The sequence below is a fragment of the Eublepharis macularius genome, chromosome 4, assembly GCF_028583425.1.
Source record: "Eublepharis macularius isolate TG4126 chromosome 4, MPM_Emac_v1.0, whole genome shotgun sequence".
NCBI classification, from domain to species: domain Eukaryota; kingdom Metazoa; phylum Chordata; class Lepidosauria; order Squamata; family Eublepharidae; genus Eublepharis; species Eublepharis macularius.
Genome location: NC_072793.1, coordinates 85,527,852 through 85,549,536, shown reverse-complemented (window position 1 = coordinate 85,549,536; position 21,685 = coordinate 85,527,852). Strand labels below are relative to the sequence as shown.

The following is a 21,685-nucleotide window of genomic DNA, read 5'->3' as shown; positions in this document are numbered from 1 at the left end:
ACAAACAGCTATCCAAATAGGGGGGCGACTTCAGGAGTTTGCAAATCAGTGGCAACAAACAATAATGGACAAATGGGAAACAAACCGTATCCAAGGGCTACTCCTTGGAATTTGAAACAATCCCGCCAAATCGTCTCATCCAAATTCCAAGAAATCAGATGAAACAGAAACACACAAGGATAAAGGAAGCCATACAACACCTTTTAAGGATCAAAGCGATAGAACCAGTACCATCGCAATACAAGACCGAGGGAATCTATTCAGTGTTCTTCATCGTACCGAAGAAGAATGGGAACATCAAGGCCATCTTGGACCTGAAATGGTTAAGTCATCATATATAATCACACAAATTCAAGATGGAGACCATGAAATCCACCATAGGAGCTATCCAGAAAGGGGATTTTCTAGCCTCCATAGATCTATCAGAGACCTATTTACACATCCCTATATGGAAGACACACAGGAAATACCTATGCTTTGTGTACGATGGGGAACACTACCAGTACAAAGCACTTCCATTCAGTCTGAAATCCTCACCAAGAGTGTTTACGAAGGTTCTTGTGACCCTAGTTGCCTTCCTCAGACTTCAAAGAATAGCCCTGTCTCCATACTTGGACAACATCCTAATCAAGGCTCCCTCATTAACCTCAGCCCTGGTAACAGTGAAACAAACAATAGACTGCCTGGAAAGACACGGCTTTGTGGTCAACAAGAAAAAGAGCAGTCTCATACAAACCTAGAGGATTCTACACCTGGGAATAATAATAGATACAATCAAGGACAAAGCCTTTATATCAGAGGAGAGACAACAGAAAATTATCTCGATGATAAAACTAGTTCAAGAAAAGAAAACAGTGGAGGTGTCACAACTGGCCAAGCTGCAGGAGGTGATGGTGTCCTGCCAGGACATCATCCAGTGGTCAGGGTTCCACACACGTCCACTTCAGGGGTTCCTGCGACCCTTTCAGAAGATCATAACAAACAAATGGTGGAAAGCAGTTCAGATACCAGATACTCTGAACATAGAGACGAATTGGTGGACATATCTGAACAGATTCAGCAAAGGGACTCCTCTCAGAGAACCAAAGAGAGTAGTGATAATGACAGACGTGAGCCTGATGGGATGGGGATCTCACACACAGGGCAGGATGGCACAAAGAACATGGCTTAACAAGAAGAAGAAAAACGGCCTGTGGGAATTCTATGACAGCATATCAGGAAAACACGTCATGGTGCAAACCGACAACACAACAACAAAAGCATATATAAATAGACAAGGGGGCACCAGATACAAAATACTGAACAAAGAAACAGAGGAGCTTTTTCTCTGGGCAGAAGAAAACTTAAAGTCAATAAAAGCAGTACATGTAGCAGGACTACAGAATACAGTAGCAGACTGGTTGAGCAGAAACTCCGTGGACCAGTCAGAATGGAAACTAAATGAACAAGTATTCAAACAAAATATGCCTGAAATTTGGGAAACTGGAAGTAGATCTATTTTCAATGGCAGAAAACAACCTGGTGACAAAGTTTTTTTCCAGAAGGAAGGAACAATCAGTAATGGGTACAGATGTGCTAAACCAAGACTGGCCTTGGACTCTACTATGTGCCTTTCCTCCAATAAAAATAATGAGCAGAGTGTTACAGAAGGCAATGGAGGAGAATGTGAAGATGATAATGGTGGCACCTTTTTGGCCAAGAAGACCGTGGTTCCAGGAATTGAAGAGACTATCAAAAGAAGAACTGTAGAAATTACCACTAAGACAAGACTTGTTAACGCAAAGGAAAATCCAGATCTGGCATCGCTAAACTTAACAGCTTGGAAACTGAGTATGATCAATTGAAAGACTTGGGATATTGGGAAAAAGTTGTCGCAATAATGCTAGCCTCTAGAAAAAGTTCAACAAATAAGAAGTATAATAAGACTTGGTAAACGTTCAATTTCTAGTGTGAAGACAGGGGTCAGAACCCACTAACCACATCAATAAAACAAATCTTACACTTCCTGCAAGAAGGCTTAGACAAAGGGGTTAGCACCAGTATCCTAAGACGACAAGTGGCAGCCATATCAGCAATAAGGAGATCTAAGAAAGGGACATCTCTCACTAGACATCCACATATTAAAATCCTCCACTAATCCACAGGTTTCCAACATGGAACCTCAATGTAGTACTCTCAGCTCTCACAAAGGAACCCTTTGAGCCCATGGCAATATGTCCTCTCAAAGAACTAACTCTCAAGACTATCTTCCTAGTATTGGAAATAAGAGCATTATCAGTAAACAGAGATTTATGTATGTATCTTTTATAATGACAAGGTAGTATTAAGACCAGATCCAACCTTTATACCTAAGGTAAACTCATCTTTTCATAGAGGGGAGGACATTATACTCCCTTCTTTCTGTACAAGCCCAAAGTGTGAGAAAGAAAAGGAATGCCATAGATTAGATGTCAGAAGAGCCCTAAGTTATTACATGGAAAGGACGAAGCAAATACACAAAGTAGAGAACATATTTATTTCTTTAAGAAAGCGCTCACTAGGGGAGAACGTAACAACATCCACCCTAATCAGAGAGTGCATAGTTTTAGTATACAAGGGAAGGCATGTCGCCCCATCTGAGGGGATTACAGCACATTCTCTCAGCCACATCAGCAGTATACAGGGCATTTCCATCTCTAGAAAAGATATGTAAGGCAGCAACATGGAAATCTGTACACACGTTCACTACAGAATAGATCAAATAGCATCAGCTGAGACAGCTTTTGGGAGGAGAGTGCTACAGCAGGTCCTGTAAAGACAGAAACCAATAAACCCACCCAGGAGGGCACTGCTATAAATATATCCCATGAATACTGGACTGCCCCACTCCTGACCACAGGAGAATGGAAGATTTGTATTCACTTACCATGAAGCTTCCTTTCTCAGTGGTCCAGAAGTGGAGAAGTCCAAACCTACCCAGGTTTTCTATCTCATTGTGGGTGTATATATTTAAAAAAGAACAATGTTTTTTTTAATTAAATTTTTATTATTAAAATTTTTATAGTTTAATATGTTAGTGTCTAAGTTACAAAGGACAGAAGGACGACAATACAGCAAGAGAGAAAAGGGAATTATGGAGAAGTACGAGCTTGGAAATTAAACTGGTGCACCAGGGAGGAGCCCCTCCCCTCCGGGATTTATGATTCATCCGACCCTGTGCAAGAGGAGGAGCTACTTCCCCATGAGTACTGGACTGCCCCACTCCTGGACCACTGAGAAAGGAAGCTTCACGGTAAGTGAATACAAATCTTCTATTCACGTTGCCCATGTGGCAACGTGAAGCAGGCTTCACGTTGCCACATAGGGTAGCTTCCTTGCTTTTGCATATCACTATTCAAACAACTTCAAGTTATCAGAACCTGAAGAATGCATTTACATTACTTGTGTGCTGTATCTTTCTTCAAGCACATAATGATACATCTCCCTTCTTTACACCATCATTGCTGCTTCAGCCTTTTCTTCCTTTGGTTGCTTTGCAGTATGTTCTTTGAGCCAGTGACGATACCTTGTGGCCATACTTTCTGCAAAGAGTGTGTGGAGCGCTGCCTAGACCATAGGCCCAACTGCCCACTTTGCAAACAGAGCCTGAGAGAGGTAAGAAAACCCTACAGCACACTTGCATGAGGGAAAGGGCAAATGTTCCTCTTCTAATTACCTAGAACTTTTTCTAAATTTTGAGGAAAGGGAGATGTGGGTTCCATCTTTTGCAAGGTGGTACCTAACCGTCTCACTTCCTGCCCTCCTGCCCTTTCTTCAAGCTGCTCAGGGCAATGTACCTTCGGTTACATCCCCTCATTTTATCCTATGAGGTAGGCTAACAGAGAGGGTGGCTGTCCCAATGTCATCCATTGAATTTCATGGCTAAATGAGAATTTGAATTCTCAAAATCCATGCTACTACAGTGGATCTTAATCTTAATTATCATTTAGACAAGGGTCCACAGTCGTCTTCATCTTCTGGGCACTGCTGGAAGTTTGAGGGCAGGGAGCTGGCACCACTACAAAAAAGCTGCCATGGAGTGCTGAGGCCAATCAACAATACTGAAAGGTTGCAAGCCATGAATCCATCCATGATAGAAGCAGCTGTTTCTAAATACAGTTACAAAGCTGATCCCACCTGGATGCTTCTGAAGCACGTCCTACTTCAATCACATGAAGGGAATCCATGTCTGGCTGTTCTTGCTTTAGGGAAGAGATGATTTGCAAATGGATCGTGGAAACTCATTTATCAGCACCGTGATGGGGATCACTGTTTTAGATCAAGATACTGGAATGCGTTCAACCATCCATGTTTCCCACTTCTTCCTCACATTGCATCTACTGAGTGCCCCCCAAAGTTGGTTTCTGTGGTCATCAGACCTTGCTTCATCAGGACAAAGGGGCCAGGGTCTGTAGTGGGAGGGGAATTGGCAGAAACTATTGTCTCCTGTTTTACAGAATTAAGTGACATTGAATCTCATAATTGTGATTGATTAAATTTATAATCTGCTCTCCTCTTGAATGGGCTCAGAGCAGATGACATCAATGTTAAAATGTACAATAAAATTTAGATTTTATGGTTGGATGATAGCTAATATATTAGTGGCTGCAATATACCAACTGGGCCATAGGGGAGAGGCTGCTGGAGAGGAGAGGTGAAGACAGGAGGGCAGGAAAAGGAGAGAGGCTATTTCCCAGCTAGGGTTGCCAGTAGGGTTGCCAGGTTCCCTTACCCTCCCAGCGGGACCCAGCACTTACCTTCCTGGTGCTCCTGGGATGCTCACACACATGGTTCCATGCCAGTGCAATGACATAATTTCTGGGAAGTGACATCATCACGTGAGGTTGGGAACTGCAAGTGCAGTGTGCAGCAAGCGCACTTCTCATACTGTGAAGTGTGGGAGTGCTCTTGGGGCAGCATGATGACAGTGACATTGTCGTGCCGCCCCCCCAGAGCACACCTGGGAGGCCCATTCCCTATCTTTCTCCCCGCTAGCCAGGTAAGCAGTGGGGGGGGGGGTGAAAGGGGAGAATGGGGGAGCCCCCCATCCCTACTGGGGGAATGGGATTGTTATATGCCAGGTCCCATGCTCCCCTGTCATGCTGACACATGATTTCCACCAATTCACTCCTTGGAACTTGGGAGAGCACCCCCTCCCCCAAAGCAATGGTATTCAGTATCAGTGAATTCAGAATCAGTGAATCAAATAAAGCCCTGAAAGCAGTTACATTGAAAATGGTTATCAATTTGGGAGAAAAATATGGCTGAACACAGAGTCTGCAGGGACAGAACTATTAAAATGATATTTCAAGTGAAGCAAACTAAAGGGTTGCTGAGTAGAGTGAGAAGATAGGATCTGTATAACCAAAATCAATATAAGCTGGACTGTATGGATACAGACTGCAGTGACCAGCAGCCATTTAGAGCCATGGTAATCATTTCTTCAGATTGTGTCCCGTTTACATTGTGGTTTTCCATGTGATCTTTTCTTCCACAGGCAAAAAGTAGCTGGCTTGTATGTAGAAATAGGCTCCATGGAATTGTTCCTGAAAAGTTTAGTATACCAATGTCAATTAAGGCAAATTATATGGCTCTGTGTAGGCTAAGGAGATGGAACAACATAATCAGGGAAATACTTACTTTCCCTCCAAACGGTATTTGAAAATTTCTGCACAGGGTTAACTCAAACATGCCAATCTGGGTTTTTGGTTCTAGGGTGCATTCTGTTGTGTGTTATTTGTTGTCAAAACGTAGGATGTTACTTTGTAACTTTTAAAAGAGGGGGAGGAACCAGAGTTATGTTCATTCTGTTAATTCATTTTTTTTTCTTCCAGTACCTGAAGGCTGGGAAATACCGTACCACAGTAGTATTGGAGGAGCTTATGTTGACCATCTTCCCTTCACAGTTGGCAGACAGAAAGCAGATCCACCAGACCGAGATGGCTGAACTCTCAAAGTAAACAAAAACATTTGAGAGCAATTTCTTCATATATGTATTAGTATGTAATACAAGGGGAGCTTTTATTTAGCTGTTTTTTAATCAGATATTTTGAAGGGGCATTATAATATTGGCTATTTTATTTTCAGTCCCCTTCCGAATAATCCTCAGCATAGAGTTTGCCTTTTTCACTGCTCTGTCACACTGGGTTGACACTTCCATTGAGCTATCCCCTATGACCCCAAGGTCTCTTTCCCTCTCAGTCTCAGCAAGTTCAGACCCCACTAGCATGTACTTTAAGTTGGGATATTCTGTTCCATTGTGCATCACAACCACCACCACCACCACCACCACAACATTCGATTTATACACCTCCCTTCAGGACAACGTAATGCCCACTCAAAGTGGTTTTCAACGTATGTCATTATTATCTCCACAACAACAATCACCCTGTGAGGTGGGTAGGGCTGAGAGAGCTCCAGAGAGCTGTGACTGGTCCAAGGTCACCCAGCTGGCTTCAGTTGGAGGAGTGGGGAATCAAACCCGGTTCTCCAGATTAGAGTCCTGTGCTCTTAACTACTACACCAAACTGGGTCTCCCTTACAATTATGTACATTGAACTTCACTTGCCACATTGTTGCCCAGTCTCTAAGTTTGTAGAGATCTTCCTGGATCACTTGACAATCACCCTTGATTTTCACCATCCTGAGTAATGTTCTGTCATCTGCAAACTTGGCCACTACACTGCTCAACCACATAGATAAATCCTGTGTGGGAGTTTGCACTGCAGCTACATAGCTTTTTAGGGTATATACATTGAAGGAAGCAGAGAGGTATTTTATTCATAAGGTGTGAATAAGCCAGTTATGTTACTGTTTCTTCAAAGCATATATACATCCAGTCTGGTATATTTGATCCACACTGGCAACATACGATCATACTTCTTCCTTTTTCTTTCTGCAGCCTGACCAAGAATATCCCTATCTTTGTATGCACACTGACTTTTCCAGGCATTGTGTGTTCCCTTCATGTATTCGAGCCTCGTTATCGCCTTATGATTCGAAGGTGTCAGGAGACTGGCACGAAGATGTTTGGAATGTGTATGTTTGAGAATGGTAAGAGGTAAGCATTTCGGCCTGTGGCTGTGGTCTTTTTATTTCTCGTAGTTGAACGGGGATCCTTGCAAATCTATGGTTTTCAGAACAGATCAGTGGTTAGTATGTCTTCCTGGTACTTGGTCTCTAAATTCTGACCCCTGTTCTGATATGAGATCTATATATTGTAGGTGGAAGGCAGGATTTCACCCTTCGGATGTCCTGTGTGTCCCCAGTGATTTCCCCTGCTCTTTGAAGTTCAGTGGATTTTTTTCCTGAGCTACATTCTTCTTCTTCATACATAGCATGTGTTGAAGCAAATAAACAATCTTTTCTAGGTATGTTTTGATGATCAGGAAGACCCCAATGGAGTGTAAAAGCAAATTGTAATTTGATTCGTATTCCACTCTTCTGAACTAACCAGTGGTTTACTGATATTGGTGTTTCTCCTAGACGATCCTACCTTCTATTCCAACTTAGTCACCCTCTTGAGTGTTGTGTTGGTGGATCAGTTAACCCTTGTGAACACCACAAGGGTAATGAGGGGTACAGCAATGGGAAAAGAATTGAAAATTGCTCTCCTCCTCCAAATATAGGAATATTAGAAGAAGTAGATTCACAAGCTATTATGTGAATCTATCAAAAGTTATTTCACATTTGGTTAAAGTATTCATTTTTCTGGACTCACTAGCAATTCAGATACATGGATATGCTGCCAGTCTGCTGTCAGTTGATGTTCCTGCTAGTAAAGCATAAAAACATAAGGGATCCGTCTTTCTCATGAGTCCCACCCCTGGTCCCCATGATTTCCCTGTTTCTAATTAAGCTCCAAGAAGAGACTAAGCCTTCAGGCAGGATCTGTAGCAAAAGTGGGAACAGGACAGCAAATCTCAATTTCCCACCAAAGAAGGGGATAGCATTTCTCCTCCAAAAGGACTCAGATGATTGCCTTAGTACCAGCCAGAGCAGGAAAAGGGCAAAAGGTGTGATTATAACAAAATTGGTTAAAGCCCTGCAGGTGGAGAATATTGTCTTTTCAAGGAGCAAACAAGGGAAGTGGAGTCCCTTGAAAGACAGGCTCATTCAGGCAAAATGGCCCAGAGAGACTATGAAAAAATGTAAATCACTAAGCATACCCTATAATTTAACTCCATTTGGCATCCTCCCATGTGTCTGAAATCCTTGCCTAGTCCCTATTTTCCTTGTAAGTACTTTTCCAAATAAAGTTCATCTTTTTTAAGTTGAGAACCGGGTTATGTATGTCAGTTGAGACAGGTTGTGTATATAGTATGGTAAGGTGTAGTGTACCTGTTTATGGCAGAGGCAGAATTTATTCTGTCACATTCTACCAAAGATCTTAAAGCAACATCCTGGTGGCAGTTACCATTGAGAGCATGTAGGCTGTTGTGCCAGGGGAGGCTTTATGCTTCATGGAGGCTGAGAAAGGAGGTCTTTTGGTTTCCCCCTTTCTTCCCCTCTGAACCATTATGACATTATTGTAGTCAAAAGCTAGAATTAGTATCCAACCCAGATGAAATCATATTTGAAGAATTTCTCAGTGAGCATTTAATGACTGTATTTACAAGGTGCAGATTTGGTAGCTAGAGCAGCTGCACTATCTCTTTCAGATGGAAAAGGGTGAATTTCTGTTGCTTCAAGCCAAGGCACTAAATCATCTTTGTTCCCCTGTGTTTCACCCCTTCCCTTTTTAAAGGTGGCAATGATGCTTTATAGACTCTGAAAGAGGAACAGAACTTACATGAGAGTTATATATTCTACATCAAAAAGAGTCCAGTAGCACCTTTAAGACTAACCAATTTTATTTTAGCATAAGCTTTCGAGAATCAAGTTCTCTTCGTCAGATGCCTGATACAGAGTATGTAGCCCAGTTTTTGTGCGATCAAAAACAATCTCATTCTTCAGCTTGTCTACTGTTTTTTACTTCTCAGTTTTGCTGACTATGGCTGCATGTTGGAGATTCAGAAAATAGATTTTCTTCCTGATGGACGGTCTTTTGTGAACACAACAGGCAAGCGGAGGTTCCGGGTTTTGAGACGGGGGCACAAGGATGGTTACAACACTGCTGATATTGAATACTTGGAAGATGAAAAGGTGAATGTTGCCTTGTGGGCTGTCCCATAGAAGTGATGGCCATCAAAAATTTAACATGGTGATGAAACATCTTGCTGACAGAAAACCAAATATTCCTCTGAGGACTCAGTGCTGAAATTGTTTTGTATAGTGGTTGCAAGTGATGGTCCTCCATGTTATTGAGTCACTATACAGCTGCAAAAACAGGATAATTTTGTTGGTTGGGCATTTTCAGAAGGAGAGATACAAAATATAAGATGGGCTATCAACCAATTGAAAGCTTAATTGGTTGATAGTCTGCCTTTCAGTAGAGAGGTAACATTTCTTGAAATTTTGAAGTCATGAAAGAAATTCCTCCACCTTTTGCTGGTGGTTATCCCTCCTAGAAAAAAAGGAAATTTGCGGATAAATGGAATTGTATGCAATAGTACTGACTTTCCTATCAGGCCCAAATCTTCTCTTACTGAACTACATAAAATGCTTTATTTTATAACTCAGCATATACAATTGTAATATTTGACATACTTACAGAAAACAGAAATCTAGGCTTTTAAATTCTAAAAGAAAAATTGTACCCAATACACAAGCATTATGAACTGTTGCACCCTTTGCTACTGTAGCCCTGTATCTTTAATTTTTTGTCATTGAAGATAGAAAACAAATTCTGTAGAAAACAAAAGCAGGTGTATTATTTGAACAGAAATGCTTAGTCACAATAGTTAGGACATCTGGGTGTTTGGATATTAAGCTGAACTTTATAACATTGAAAACACTGATCCCTTTAATAATGTATCCTTAAACACAGGCCTCTTACTCATGGTGAATTTTACATAAGGCTTTCTGTGTATTCTACCCATGAAGATTGGATCTGCTTTATTCATTGGTTCTGGTCCCATAGTGCTTCAATTCTTTAATTCTACACTTTGAGAAAGTTGAACTGAAGTGGTGTCTATTTTTTATTTCTGCACTAGAAAAATGCCCCAGTTCTGCTGCGGGTGCTGAGGACTCGTCAGTTCCCTAAGTGATTGGCTGAAGAAACTTACAAGGGTTTTGATTTTGTCTTTTTTAATGGCACCAAAGTTGCAAGGTTGCTATTTAACTTTTTAAAAAATCAGGAAAAAACTTGATTGATTGCTGTTCAACCAGTCAGAATGCAGGGGAATAAAGGGGAAGGTGAAATGCAGGGCCAAGGCCAGGCTTCACACCAATGAAAGCATTCTGCACTTCAGAAAAGCAGCAGTTGTAGCCTTTCTCCATGTAGAATGCAAAAAAAGTCTGGAAAGCATTGTGGAGACTCAGAGCCAAGCTACAAGTGACATTTTTCACGTGAAGGACACTTGATCGTTTTCGCAAGTTTTTCTGGGAACTGAAGTCCCTCTCTCCCGCCTCTTTTCCTTCTGTTCCTTCCCCTCTCTGTTAGAATCGCTGCCTGAAGAGCCAGAGAGAGCCTGCGGCAACAGCAGCTTTTGCAAATCGTTCCTCCAGTCACAATCCTGCTCTCAATGAACTTTGGGGGTGGGCAGCTGCAACTTTCTCCCTGGGCGACCTGCTCAGCTTCACCGACATGTCAGCTTTCTCCAGAGCAGCTCCCCGGGAGCAAGACGATTTGCAAAAGCTGCTGCTGCCGCTGGCTTTCTCTGGCTCTTCAGACAGTGATTCTAACAGAGAGGGGAAGGAACAGAAGGAAAAGGGGTGGGGGAGAGGGACTTCAGTTCCCAGAAAAACTTGTGAAAACGATCAAGTGTCCTTCACGTGAAAAATGTCACTTGTAGTTTGGCTCTGAATCAGGGTATCTTTTGACTGTGTGTAGAAATCTGGAGAGAAATTGGTGCAGTATGGGGCCAGACCTGATGAAAAAGTCACATCTGGAAAAGATCACTATTGCCAAAATGATCTACATTTAAACAAAAACACTATGGAAAATATTAAATATGTCTAAAGTATAAGAGCTTTCCCCCCAGTCCTCCCTGAAATTTCCCTTTTTTTTAAAATTGGAAAAATTGAAAAAGACCTCAGGGAAAAAATAGTGTTTTTTCAGGTTTTTCTGTTGTTTTCCATCTCAGTTTAATGAATTGGCAGGTTCTTAAAAAGTTGTTTTGAGAGAGGAAGGAAGAGAGAGTTTGCAACTGAATATACAAAAGCTACTACTCAGGGGTAAAAACATTTTTTCCTTCTTCATTACTATAACAGATGGAAATACTTCCAGAAATAAAGAAGTGTCATTAACTCTTACTTTTATTGGGTAGTAATGGACCTTATTAATTAATTTGTCAAAGATGTAGTTCAGTGATCTAGCAATTAATTCCTGTAGTACTAAAAATTATAGATATTATGTCTATATATTTTGGTTGAGTTGGTGAATCAGCAACACTTTGAGTAGTTTATTCAGCAAATTGTTGAGTTTCTATGAACTTCAAAATATTATACATCTATTAATAGAAATTAGCTGTTGCCCAGACCATCGTAATTGGGAGTGTCCATCAGTGTTATGAGCAATCAAGTAAGTTCTGACTTATGGCTACCATACGAATGAATGAAATCCAAAATGTCCTATCATTAACAGCCTTGCTCAGATTTTACAGACTGGTGGATGTGACTTCTTTTATTGAGTCAAACCATCCACTTTTCCTCCTGCCTTCTACCTTTCCTAGCATTATTGTCTTTTCCCATGTCTTGTCTTATGACCAAAGTAGAGATGGGCACAAACAGCAATACTAACAAAAAAAAGCCACGAACAGCCCAATCTGCTGTTCCAGAACAAGCTGTTCATGAGGCCCCATTCTAAATGAACAGGTGGTCGTTGCAAGCCTCGTTTGTTGCTGTTCATCAAGCCAGACAGTCTAGCACCTGCAATCAATTCCCTTGGTAACGTAGGCAAGGATTGTCTGAACTCTGTCTGAACTCCTGCTGTTGCCCTGGAAACCCCAATTTAGCTTGATAGGCAGGGCTTCCTTCCAAGTGTGGAGCTCCAAATTTGTTACAAGAGAGCAAAGACCATGGGGGAGGGGGGGGGCTCCCAGCTCTGGCTAGTCTTTGCAGACAGTGGAGAGGGAGAGACAGCTGCTGTTGGCATTTTGATAGAGAGACAGGAAGAGTGCATTGGAGCTTGAATTTTCTTTGTGTTGTGGGATATGGATCTACCCCTTCAGGTTCCAGGGCTGCTGCCAAGCTCTGGGGCCAAGCTATTATTTACTATTGGTACCTTTCCTGGTGCCTGCTCAGGTCGGGTTTCTGTGAGTGGTGCAGTAGGGATCTTGATCAAACTTGGATGATGGCTGGAGGAGAGCCTGCTGGCCCCTACGAACAGCCAACCATGAACATGTTCGTGAACAGGGCCATTTCCGTGGTTGTTTGTGAGTCCCTGTTCGTGGATGGCAGTGAACAACGCACGTCGTGTTCATTTTTTTTTCTGTTCATGCCCATCTCTAGACCAAAGTACAATAGCCTCAGCTCTGTCATTTTAGCTTCTAGGGTGAATTCAGGCTTGATTTGTCTAGAACCCATTTATCTTTTTGAGATCTTTATAGGATCTGTAAAACTCTCCTCCAGCACCATATTTCAAATGAATAAATTTTCTTCCTGTCAGGTTTCTTTACCGTCCAACTTTGACATCAGTATATAGTAATGGGGAATACCATTGTGTGGATTATCTTAATCTTGGTACCAAGAGACACGTCCTTTATCCTTAATCTCGTGATTTCTTGGGTGCAGCCTCCCTTTTGGTTGATGACTGAACCAAGGAATAGAAAATCTTTTGGCAATTACAATTTCCTCATTTCCTCATGTTCTCCTTTAACTTTCCTCAGTAGTTGTATTGTGTGTGGTATCATCTGCATATTCCAAATTCTTAATGCTCCTTCTACCAATTTTCATTCCACCTTCTAAATCTAATCTGGCTTTCCTTATGATATGTTCCACCTGTAAGTTGAACAGATAGGGAGATAATATGCTTCCTTGTTGGACACCTTTGCCAATTGGAAACCATTCCATTTCCCCATATTCTGTCCTAACAGTAGTTTCTTGTTCAGAGTAGAAGCTGAGTATCAAAACAATCAGATGTTCTGGCACACCCATTTCTTTTAACACCATCTATAGCTTTTCGTGATCCACTCATTTAAAAACTTTGCTCTAAACTATAAAAAACATGCTGTTTTCTTCTGATATTTCCTGAAATGCTCCATTAGTCATCATAAATTTGCAATATGATTTCTAGTGCCATCCAGCTTGAATGTCTGGCATTTCTCATTCCATATACGGTAAGAGTCTTTGTTGTAGAATTTTAAACATCACTTTGCTTGCATGGGATAATAATGCAGTGGTCCAATAGTTGTTGCACTCTTTGGCATCCCCTTTTTTCCAGTCCTATAATTAAGAACAGCAGTACTCATACTTGTCCTTTGCTGTTCCCCAGTAGCCAATTTAGTGCCATCCACTCTGGGGGTTCTGTTTTCCGGCACTATATCTTCTTTTGTTTATATTGTCTCATATTAGGGTAAGAGATTATCAGAAGTGGCTTACCATTGCCTTCTTCTGTGCAGTATTAACCAACATTAGCTGAAGTTACACTGCCATTGTTTGTGACTGATCCTCCACCAGTGTCACCTTCTACTGCTGCTGCTGCCCAGTAGCTATCCTTCAAGGATTCCTCTACCCCATCACCATTGGAACTATGAGTTCTCTTTTGCTGATTTGATCGTTGATTCCTGAAGGTGGTGGATGCAGCTTACTCTAGTGTCTCAGCTTTGATCATTCTTCCTTGAGGGAGACTGCTAGGAGTTTAGACTCGGGATCGAATGATGCTCCTGATGGTGTTGCTCTCAGCTTCACTGACACACTCAAATCCCCTCACCAAATTAAGGTGAACTCCTGAAAACAATCAGAAATTGGTTCAATAAAAGGTAGCACTTGCCTGTTTTTTTGTCTCATTTTGTATTATCAATGGGGCAACGTCAGGTATGACCCCAAATGACTGTATCAAGTTCTATGGATCATATGGCTTTTATCTCATTTTCTCCCTTCTTTTCTCATCTGTTTTCAGCTCCTGCCCCAAATCTTATCTTTTCCCAAAGGAAATGGAAGGTTATTTCTAGCGTAAATTCAGGAAATTCTGCTGAGCAGGAATATTTAAATGATACTTTGGCAGAGTTCAGTTGCTGATACCCAGGGTGTTCTAGTGGTTTGCTAGACATTGTGTTTGGTTCTCAGAGGATAAAAGGGAGGTTCCTTCCCCTTTTATTTTGTATGTGTGATATTTTAATCTGGATGGTCTGTTTTAAATTTGAAATGTATGCCCCCTTGACTCCAGTTTTTGGCAGAAAGTTGGGTGTAAATAGATTTTAAAGAAACACACTTCTGTTTTTCCCAACACATGCAGGTAGAAGGAGAAGAATTGGCTGAGCTCCAGAAGTTGCATGACTGCACATACCAGCTAACACAGAAGTTTTATGAAAATGGCTATATGACATTTAGACACAGCTTGATGCACTATGGTCCCCTTCCCGAAAAAGAGGAGGACATACAGGTACTTACACATTGGGAACTGTCTATGATCAAAGCATAATGTTCTAGGATAAGTAAAACTAAAAATGGGATGGTTTTCCAGAAATATATAAGATGCAATTTTCAGAAGTACCCATTCTGCTTCTTTAAATTGGGTCTTTTGTAATTTTTTGTCTCTAGAAAAAACCCCACAAGATTCCTACTGCGAATCATGCTGGACATGACATACAAAAGGCTGAACCAGTAGTCTGTTTGCAGAAGGATCAAAGGATTGCAGATTTTCCCATTCCTTCCAGAAACCCATTCTGACTACAAGAAAGTTGATTCTTGGGGTCATCATGGGATCCCTGTGGAGCAATAGACATGCAGGTTGCTGGGCTGCAGTAAAGAGGGGGTGAAATCATTTCCTTCTTCCACAAGCAGATCTCTGCTGACAGAAGAGCTAGATCCATTGATAGAAGGAGCAGAAAGGACAATTCCTCCTACTTCCTTGTTCTCACAGCTGCCCGTGGATGCAGGTGGTTATTTCTTATCTGGGGCCAACAACCCCAGGAATCAATTGTTGGAAAGAGCTGTGATTGTCATTGTCTTTCATTGATGTCTTGCTGGATCCAGCTTGCTGGATCTTGCTGTGATGTGACTTCACTGGCTTATTAGTTTGGATTGACGTATCTGTCTTCATGGTAAACAAAATGCTCACACAACATATATGAACCATCACTGAAAAAGCCCTTTCTCTAGTTATCACTTGCCTCATCTCTGTAGGCAGGAGCACAGACAGCAGAATTTGGGATGAATATCTTGAATGTCTGGCTAGTGAGCATGTAAGGAGGCGGTCTTTCTACTGTGAAATAGATTGAGTTAGTTTCTGATTATTTTTAACTGTAAACTTGGGAATTTTTCATTTATTAAAGAAGCTGTTTATAGTAACCTCTCATTAGAGAGTTCAGAAGTATAACTCAAAAGTTTTTTTTTTAAACGTATCTCTTATCCATGCTTGGCCAAATCTCCATTAGTTTTGAGAACCAGGGGGATAATTGATGGATTTTAGCCAATTGTCATGCAACCATTTAAAGTATATTGTCGAAGGCTTTCACGGCCAGAGAATGATGGTTGTTGTGGATTTTCCGGGCTGTATCGCCGTGGTCTTGGCATTGTAGTTCCTGACGTTTCGTCAGCAGCTGTGACTGGCATCTTCAGAGGTGTAGCACTGAAAGGCAGAGATCTCTCAGTGTCAAACTGTGGAGAAGATGTTAGCAGGTAATTTACTCAGGAAGGTGGGTTTGGGTTGCTTCATCCTGTAAGAGTTTCCCAAGGTGTGGAATGGTAATGGAATGCTAATGCTTCACTGTATCCTGAGGAAGTTCTTTTGCATATGGATTGGTGCTTGATATGCTTATCTGCAGGGCTATTGTAAGATGTAGAGTATTTTGTTAGCCTGGTGTTTTTCAGGACTGGAAACCATGCTCTATTCATCCTTAAAGTCTTTTCTTTCCTGTTGAAGTTGTGCGTATGCGTATGAATTTCAATGGCTTCCCTGTGCAATCTGACAAAGTAGTTGGAAGTGTTGTCCAGTATAAAGTACCTACTGTAGAGGACTGGATTTACAAATTGTTGTACATGGCAGAGATGGATAAAATGACAAGAAAACTCAAAGACCTGGATCCGGGACAGTATTTGGCGGACTGGGCGTAATTGAAACAACTTTTGGAAAAAAAATGGGATGTGAAAGGAGAACTGTGGCAGTTTGAGAATTTTTAAAACAAGACATTTTAAACAGAAGAGAGAAGTGACTTTACCATTAAGAATGTATATCTATTTTAATCTAAGTTTGGATTATAATATAGTAGAAAAGGGGTGAAATTTAGAACTGATTTTGTAAAGAATAAGATAGGGAGGCTAGGATAAGTAATACCTTTTTTAGAATATATGAATAAGGGAATAGTTAAATAAATATACTGATGGGGCATACTATATATACTATAAGGTTAGTGGATCAGATTGTATATTATATAATGAATGTGTAGTACGGTGTTGTGTGCTGTGCCACATTGGTGGCAGGGCACACAGTAGGGGTTTTAATACATATTATAATGACGATAGTATATTTGATAGAATATATGTTTAAAAGAAATAGAATATGTTTAAATTAAGACTTCTGTTATATATTATACTATATTATACTGGTCTGCTATATTGAGGGGTATAAGATCTATACTATATTGATAGTATAACTGATAGATGTATATTATACTGATAGAATATTTGATAGCATAATTGATAGAAGTATACTATATTGATAGGATATTTGATATATATGATAGAATACCTGGAAAAAAATTAGAATGTGCTTAGAGTAAGGGATTTATTAAGTAATAAGAGGGGTTAAGGGTTGGAAAGCTGTTGGAAGTCGATTGAGAGGGGGGAGGAAAAGGGTGGGGGATAGGGTTAATTAGATATTGAGGGAATGTATGTATTGAATTTGAAAAGTATACTCACCAATAATTTTTTTTTTAAAAGGAAGTGTTGTCCAGTATTTTAGTGTATTGGAATAAGATACTGTGTCCTGTTTGAGTTAGGCTGTGTTCAGCCACTGCTGATTTTTCAGGTTGGCCAAGTCTGCAGTGTCTTTCATGTTCTTTTATTCTTGTCTGGATGCTACGCTGTGTGGTCCTGATGTAAACTTGTCCACAGCTGCAGGGTATTCGGTATACTCCTGCAGAGGTGAGGGGGTCTCTACTGTCTTTTGCTGATCGTAGTATCTGTTATATTTTTCTGGTGGGTCTGAATACTCTTTGTAGGTTGTGCTTTTTCATAAGCTTTCCCATTTGATCAGTGATTCCTTTGATATATGGTAAAAACACTTTTCCTGTGGGAGACTGTTTTTCCTTAGTTGTTTGATTTATCCTTGGTTTAATCGCTCTTATTTCATTTCTGGAGTAGCCATTTGCTTGAAGTGCATGGTTTAGATGATTAATTTCCTCGTTGAGAAAGTGCGGTTCACATACTCATTTTGCACGGTCTACTAATGTTTTTATTATGCCTCTTTTCTGTTGAGGGTGGTGATTGGAGTTTTTGTGTAAGTACTGATCCGTGTGAGTTGGTTTCCTGTAGACCTTGAAACCATTTTGTGGCATAAATATAATTCCTGGTATATCAGAATTAACAATATGGGAAACTAGTAAAGGATGTATAAGGAGATTAAGTATAAACGTCTCTAGTTATATTAATAAAAAGAGGAAGCAAAATATAAAACAGTGTACTGAAAAACTAATAAATGTAGAAAAGCAACATAAAAGGAAGTCAGATAAGAGAACAACACAACAGTTAGAAAGTACAAAAAGAAAATTGTAATGATTAGATACAGAAAATATTTATTAAAATATGCAATTTATGAAACAGAATAAAGCTCAGAAAATGTTAGTCCATAGATTAATGAAGACTTTCAACAGCAAATTTGAAGCAAAAATAATGCCAAAAACATGGACTTGTAAGTTAAATAGTATTAGTCCCTAAACCAGGACAAGATAAAATGTCATTAACATCATATAGGCCTATCATTGATTATAAAACTTTAACAATAATTGTGGCTGATAGATCGAATTTGGTTATTCTAAGTATGTTTCAACTGTTCAAACTGGATTAATCCCAAATAGATATTTAGAGGCTCAGGGATCTCCATTCCTACTCGTGTCTAAGAAGGGAGCTCAGACTCTCAAAAGCTTACACTCTGAAAATCTTGATGGGTAACCACCATGTTAATCTGTAGCAGTAGAAGTGAGCTGTGACTCATGAAAGCTCTCACTCTACCACACATTTTGTTAGTCTTATAGGTGCTACTGGACTCTGCTCTTTTGTTCTGAAAATCTTGTTGGTCTAAATTGCCACTCGACTCAAATCCTGCTGTTCTACTGCAGACCAATACGGCTACCTACCTAAAACTATAATCATTGTATAATATCCTTACTGATCTTGGCATTCATCTTTAAATTGCTATAAAGCACTCTCCGCAGTGTTGAGTCTGACTCCTCTCACTTTATTTACATAGCAGGGAAAATACAGTAGACTTTTTATTTTCTGCTCAATAAATGGAGTAAATAAGTTGGTAAATGGATGTTCTGCTCTTAAAGAAAGCTACCCGTAACCATGGAAACCAGAATTTGATAAATCATTCACTTTATTTGCTGCCCATGGCTACTTGAGATTTGAGCTCCCAGACTATTGCATTAACCCCAAAGACATGTGTGTCTAAGTACAACCTTCTAATTACAAGTAAGTACAACTTTATCTTAATTTTTTTGTTTTTTGGGTAAGACCAAGACATAAACACCTTCCTTTGGTCTGTCATCCCTTACCTTTATCATTTAAAGCCTTTTTACTGAAACCTCTCTTTAGAAGAGTTTAAAATATGTGAACATTAAAAAGAGAAACTGATAGTTTCTGTAAAAGTAGTCTTTTTTAAAAAAAGTTACATTTGTTATGACTTCCCAAGAGAGAGTTCTTAAATTATTGTCTGGAAACGGAGCTGTCTGGATTTTAAACTGCAAAAAAGAAACCTCAGTCCTTCCCCCCCCCTTTTTGTATATTACTGTCAATCACATTTTAAGTTTCTGCAGTGCTGTGCACTGGAATTGGACATGATCTGAGAAGTTTGTTTCTGCACAGTGACATATACCGTCTAAAAGCTGGTCACAGTATCAATTAGGTTATTGTCACAGTTTGAGTTGGCAGTCACAAGGCTGCCAAATCTATATGCAAGGCCAAGTAATGTGCCTGTTGCATTCCAAGACTGATATAACCAAGCATATTGGAGCTGTTGTATTGGCATACCTAATCAAGCATGTCCCAGTAGATGCTTTCGCTTTTGATCTGTAGAGCCAACAAAGGAGTGGGCAAGAAATAGACTTCCTCTCTGACTTCTTTCACTACTGAGGAGAGGGATGACTTGGTTCTGTGATTATTCTTTAAAAACACAGAATCAAATTTGAGTGAAGGGCAGTACCTCATACTTTTCTATCTGATTCTACAGTGACATTCTTCTCAAATGTCATTAAAGTAGTAATTGCGTCTCTGAAAGAAAGAGTATCTATGATTTCTAATGAGCCCTTAGCACTATTTTAAGCAAAAAAACAAGTATCTCAAGCACCCTTCCTTGATTAGAAAGTTTGTTTAATAATATTTGGCAGCAATATGTACGATATACTGGCCAGCAATCTAGCTTCCCTGAAATGAAATCCTGCCTTCAAGTCATAGCTGACTTATAGCAACCCCTAGTGGGGTTTTCATGGCAAGAGACTGACAGAGGTGGTTTGCCATTGCCTGCCTCTGCAACCCTAGTCTTCATTTACTAACCCTAGTCTACAATCGCTAGCCAAGGCTGATCCTGTTTAGCTTCTGAGCTCTGATGAGATCAGGCTCTCCTGGGCTATCCAGGTTCTGGCCTTGCTATGGTACAAGTATAAAACTTAGTTGAAGAAGCACTGTAGATTCTGCTTCTCTCACAAATAGCGATAATGTTTTGGATGCTACTGTCTCCATTCCTTACTAATTCCTTTTACTAATTATTTGGAACTTGATGCAAAATGCTGATGAATACCATTGATATCTGAGTAATTTTGTCCTATGCGAAATATTGCAGAATCTACATAAACTAAAGCATATGTTATAAAACTACTTCCCAGGAGCAACCCTAGTGCAGGGGGGAAGTGCTTGGAATGGACTGGCGCAGGGAGATCTTATATATAACCCTCAACTATACTGCTGCATGCCTCATTATCTTCGGTGGTGCCACACTTCAGTCATGGAGACAGAAACTGAATGTCTCCTCCTTGTGTTCATAACAAAAAGAGAGGGGAGATGCAGTGTCATCAACTGATGGAAGAATTCTCCATACATACTAATCTGTTTAGGAATTCAACCCTTGATTCTCTAGTTTGTGGCTTTTAGTTGCCCTTGCAGGATGTGTAAAGGCACAGAATCCCTGACACAACGAACTAACGTTCTCTCATATCTTCCCACTAGGCATCTCCTGATGGACCATCTTGGTGCTGGTGGCTTATATTAACCTTGCCCCTTGACGTGAACCGCAAGTTAGCTATCTTATCTGACACATCCCTGAAGAGCCGTCTCACTCAATTGAAGAATATTCTGAATGTTATTTTGGAAAGTAGTGAATTCAGTAGCTAGCTCTCCAGTGTCTTTCCAGAAAGAAATCTACAGAGCACAAGGACGGTATTAACTCTGTGCTGTATCCTCCACCATTTTTCTTGGTGAGGTTGGAGTAAAGCCTTAACTGTTTTTTGTTTTTCTTTTTGCTCTCTGTATGTGTATTTGTTTTGTGTTGTAGACTTGACCTCAGCAATAGTCAGTGAACCAATAAATGGAAACAGGCATGAAATAGTAGCAAGCTCTATTAATTACAGTACACCACCCGTGAGAATCTCTAATTGATCTCCAAAGATAGCAGGTCTAGAAGTGAAATTTATCCAAGGCACCTAACTACTCTGCCTGTCTTGGATCAAAAGAAAAAATAGCCCCCCCCCAGTAAAAGGCACAAGATTCTAGGACTTGGATCCTATAAATGAGGTGTGTGCTATATCTAGCACACACCTCATTTATAGGATCCAAGTCCTAGAATAGGACTTATAGGACTTATAGGATCCAAGCCTCTGCTGCAGAGAGCAGTTCTGTTTGAGCAAGGACCTATAGAAAGCCATTCGTCTTCTGCAAATGAAAGTTTGTTTCTGCTACAGAGAGTCTTTTCTCTCTTGTGTAGGTCACATGGAACTCATTCATAGAATCCAAGCCAAGAATTTCATTGGCTTTATTTTTGTGTCATTTAATGGTGATTCTGTAGTCCCCCCCCCCACGGCTCTGTACAATATATATAGGGAGTGCACACTAAGTTACTGATAAATATATCAGAAAATGAGAAAAAAAACCTTCTACATGAGCCATAAAGAGTATCATCATCCTATTTTATTCATCAAGAGAGAAGGGAATAAATAACTACTTCTACAAATAATCAGGAGTTGTTCTACTATAC

At 40.3% G+C, this 21,685-nt stretch overlaps 1 protein-coding gene across 1 annotated transcript in view; it reads left to right on the top strand.

Moving 5' to 3' along the window:
• Nucleotides 1-21,037, top strand: part of LOC129328135 (LON peptidase N-terminal domain and RING finger protein 1-like) — a 57,675-nt gene extending 36,638 nt beyond the window's left edge. Inside the window, exons 7-12 of the mRNA XM_054976941.1 lie at nt 3,519-3,633; nt 5,853-5,974; nt 6,920-7,078; nt 9,000-9,162; nt 14,516-14,662; nt 20,662-21,037. Of these exons, the coding sequence (XP_054832916.1) occupies nt 3,519-3,633; nt 5,853-5,974; nt 6,920-7,078; nt 9,000-9,162; nt 14,516-14,662; nt 20,662-20,826 (871 nt within the window). The 3' untranslated portion in view covers nt 20,827-21,037. The remainder of the gene's footprint in view (nt 1-3,518; nt 3,634-5,852; nt 5,975-6,919; nt 7,079-8,999; nt 9,163-14,515; nt 14,663-20,661) is intronic.
• The last annotated feature ends 648 nt before the right edge of the window (nt 21,038-21,685 follow it).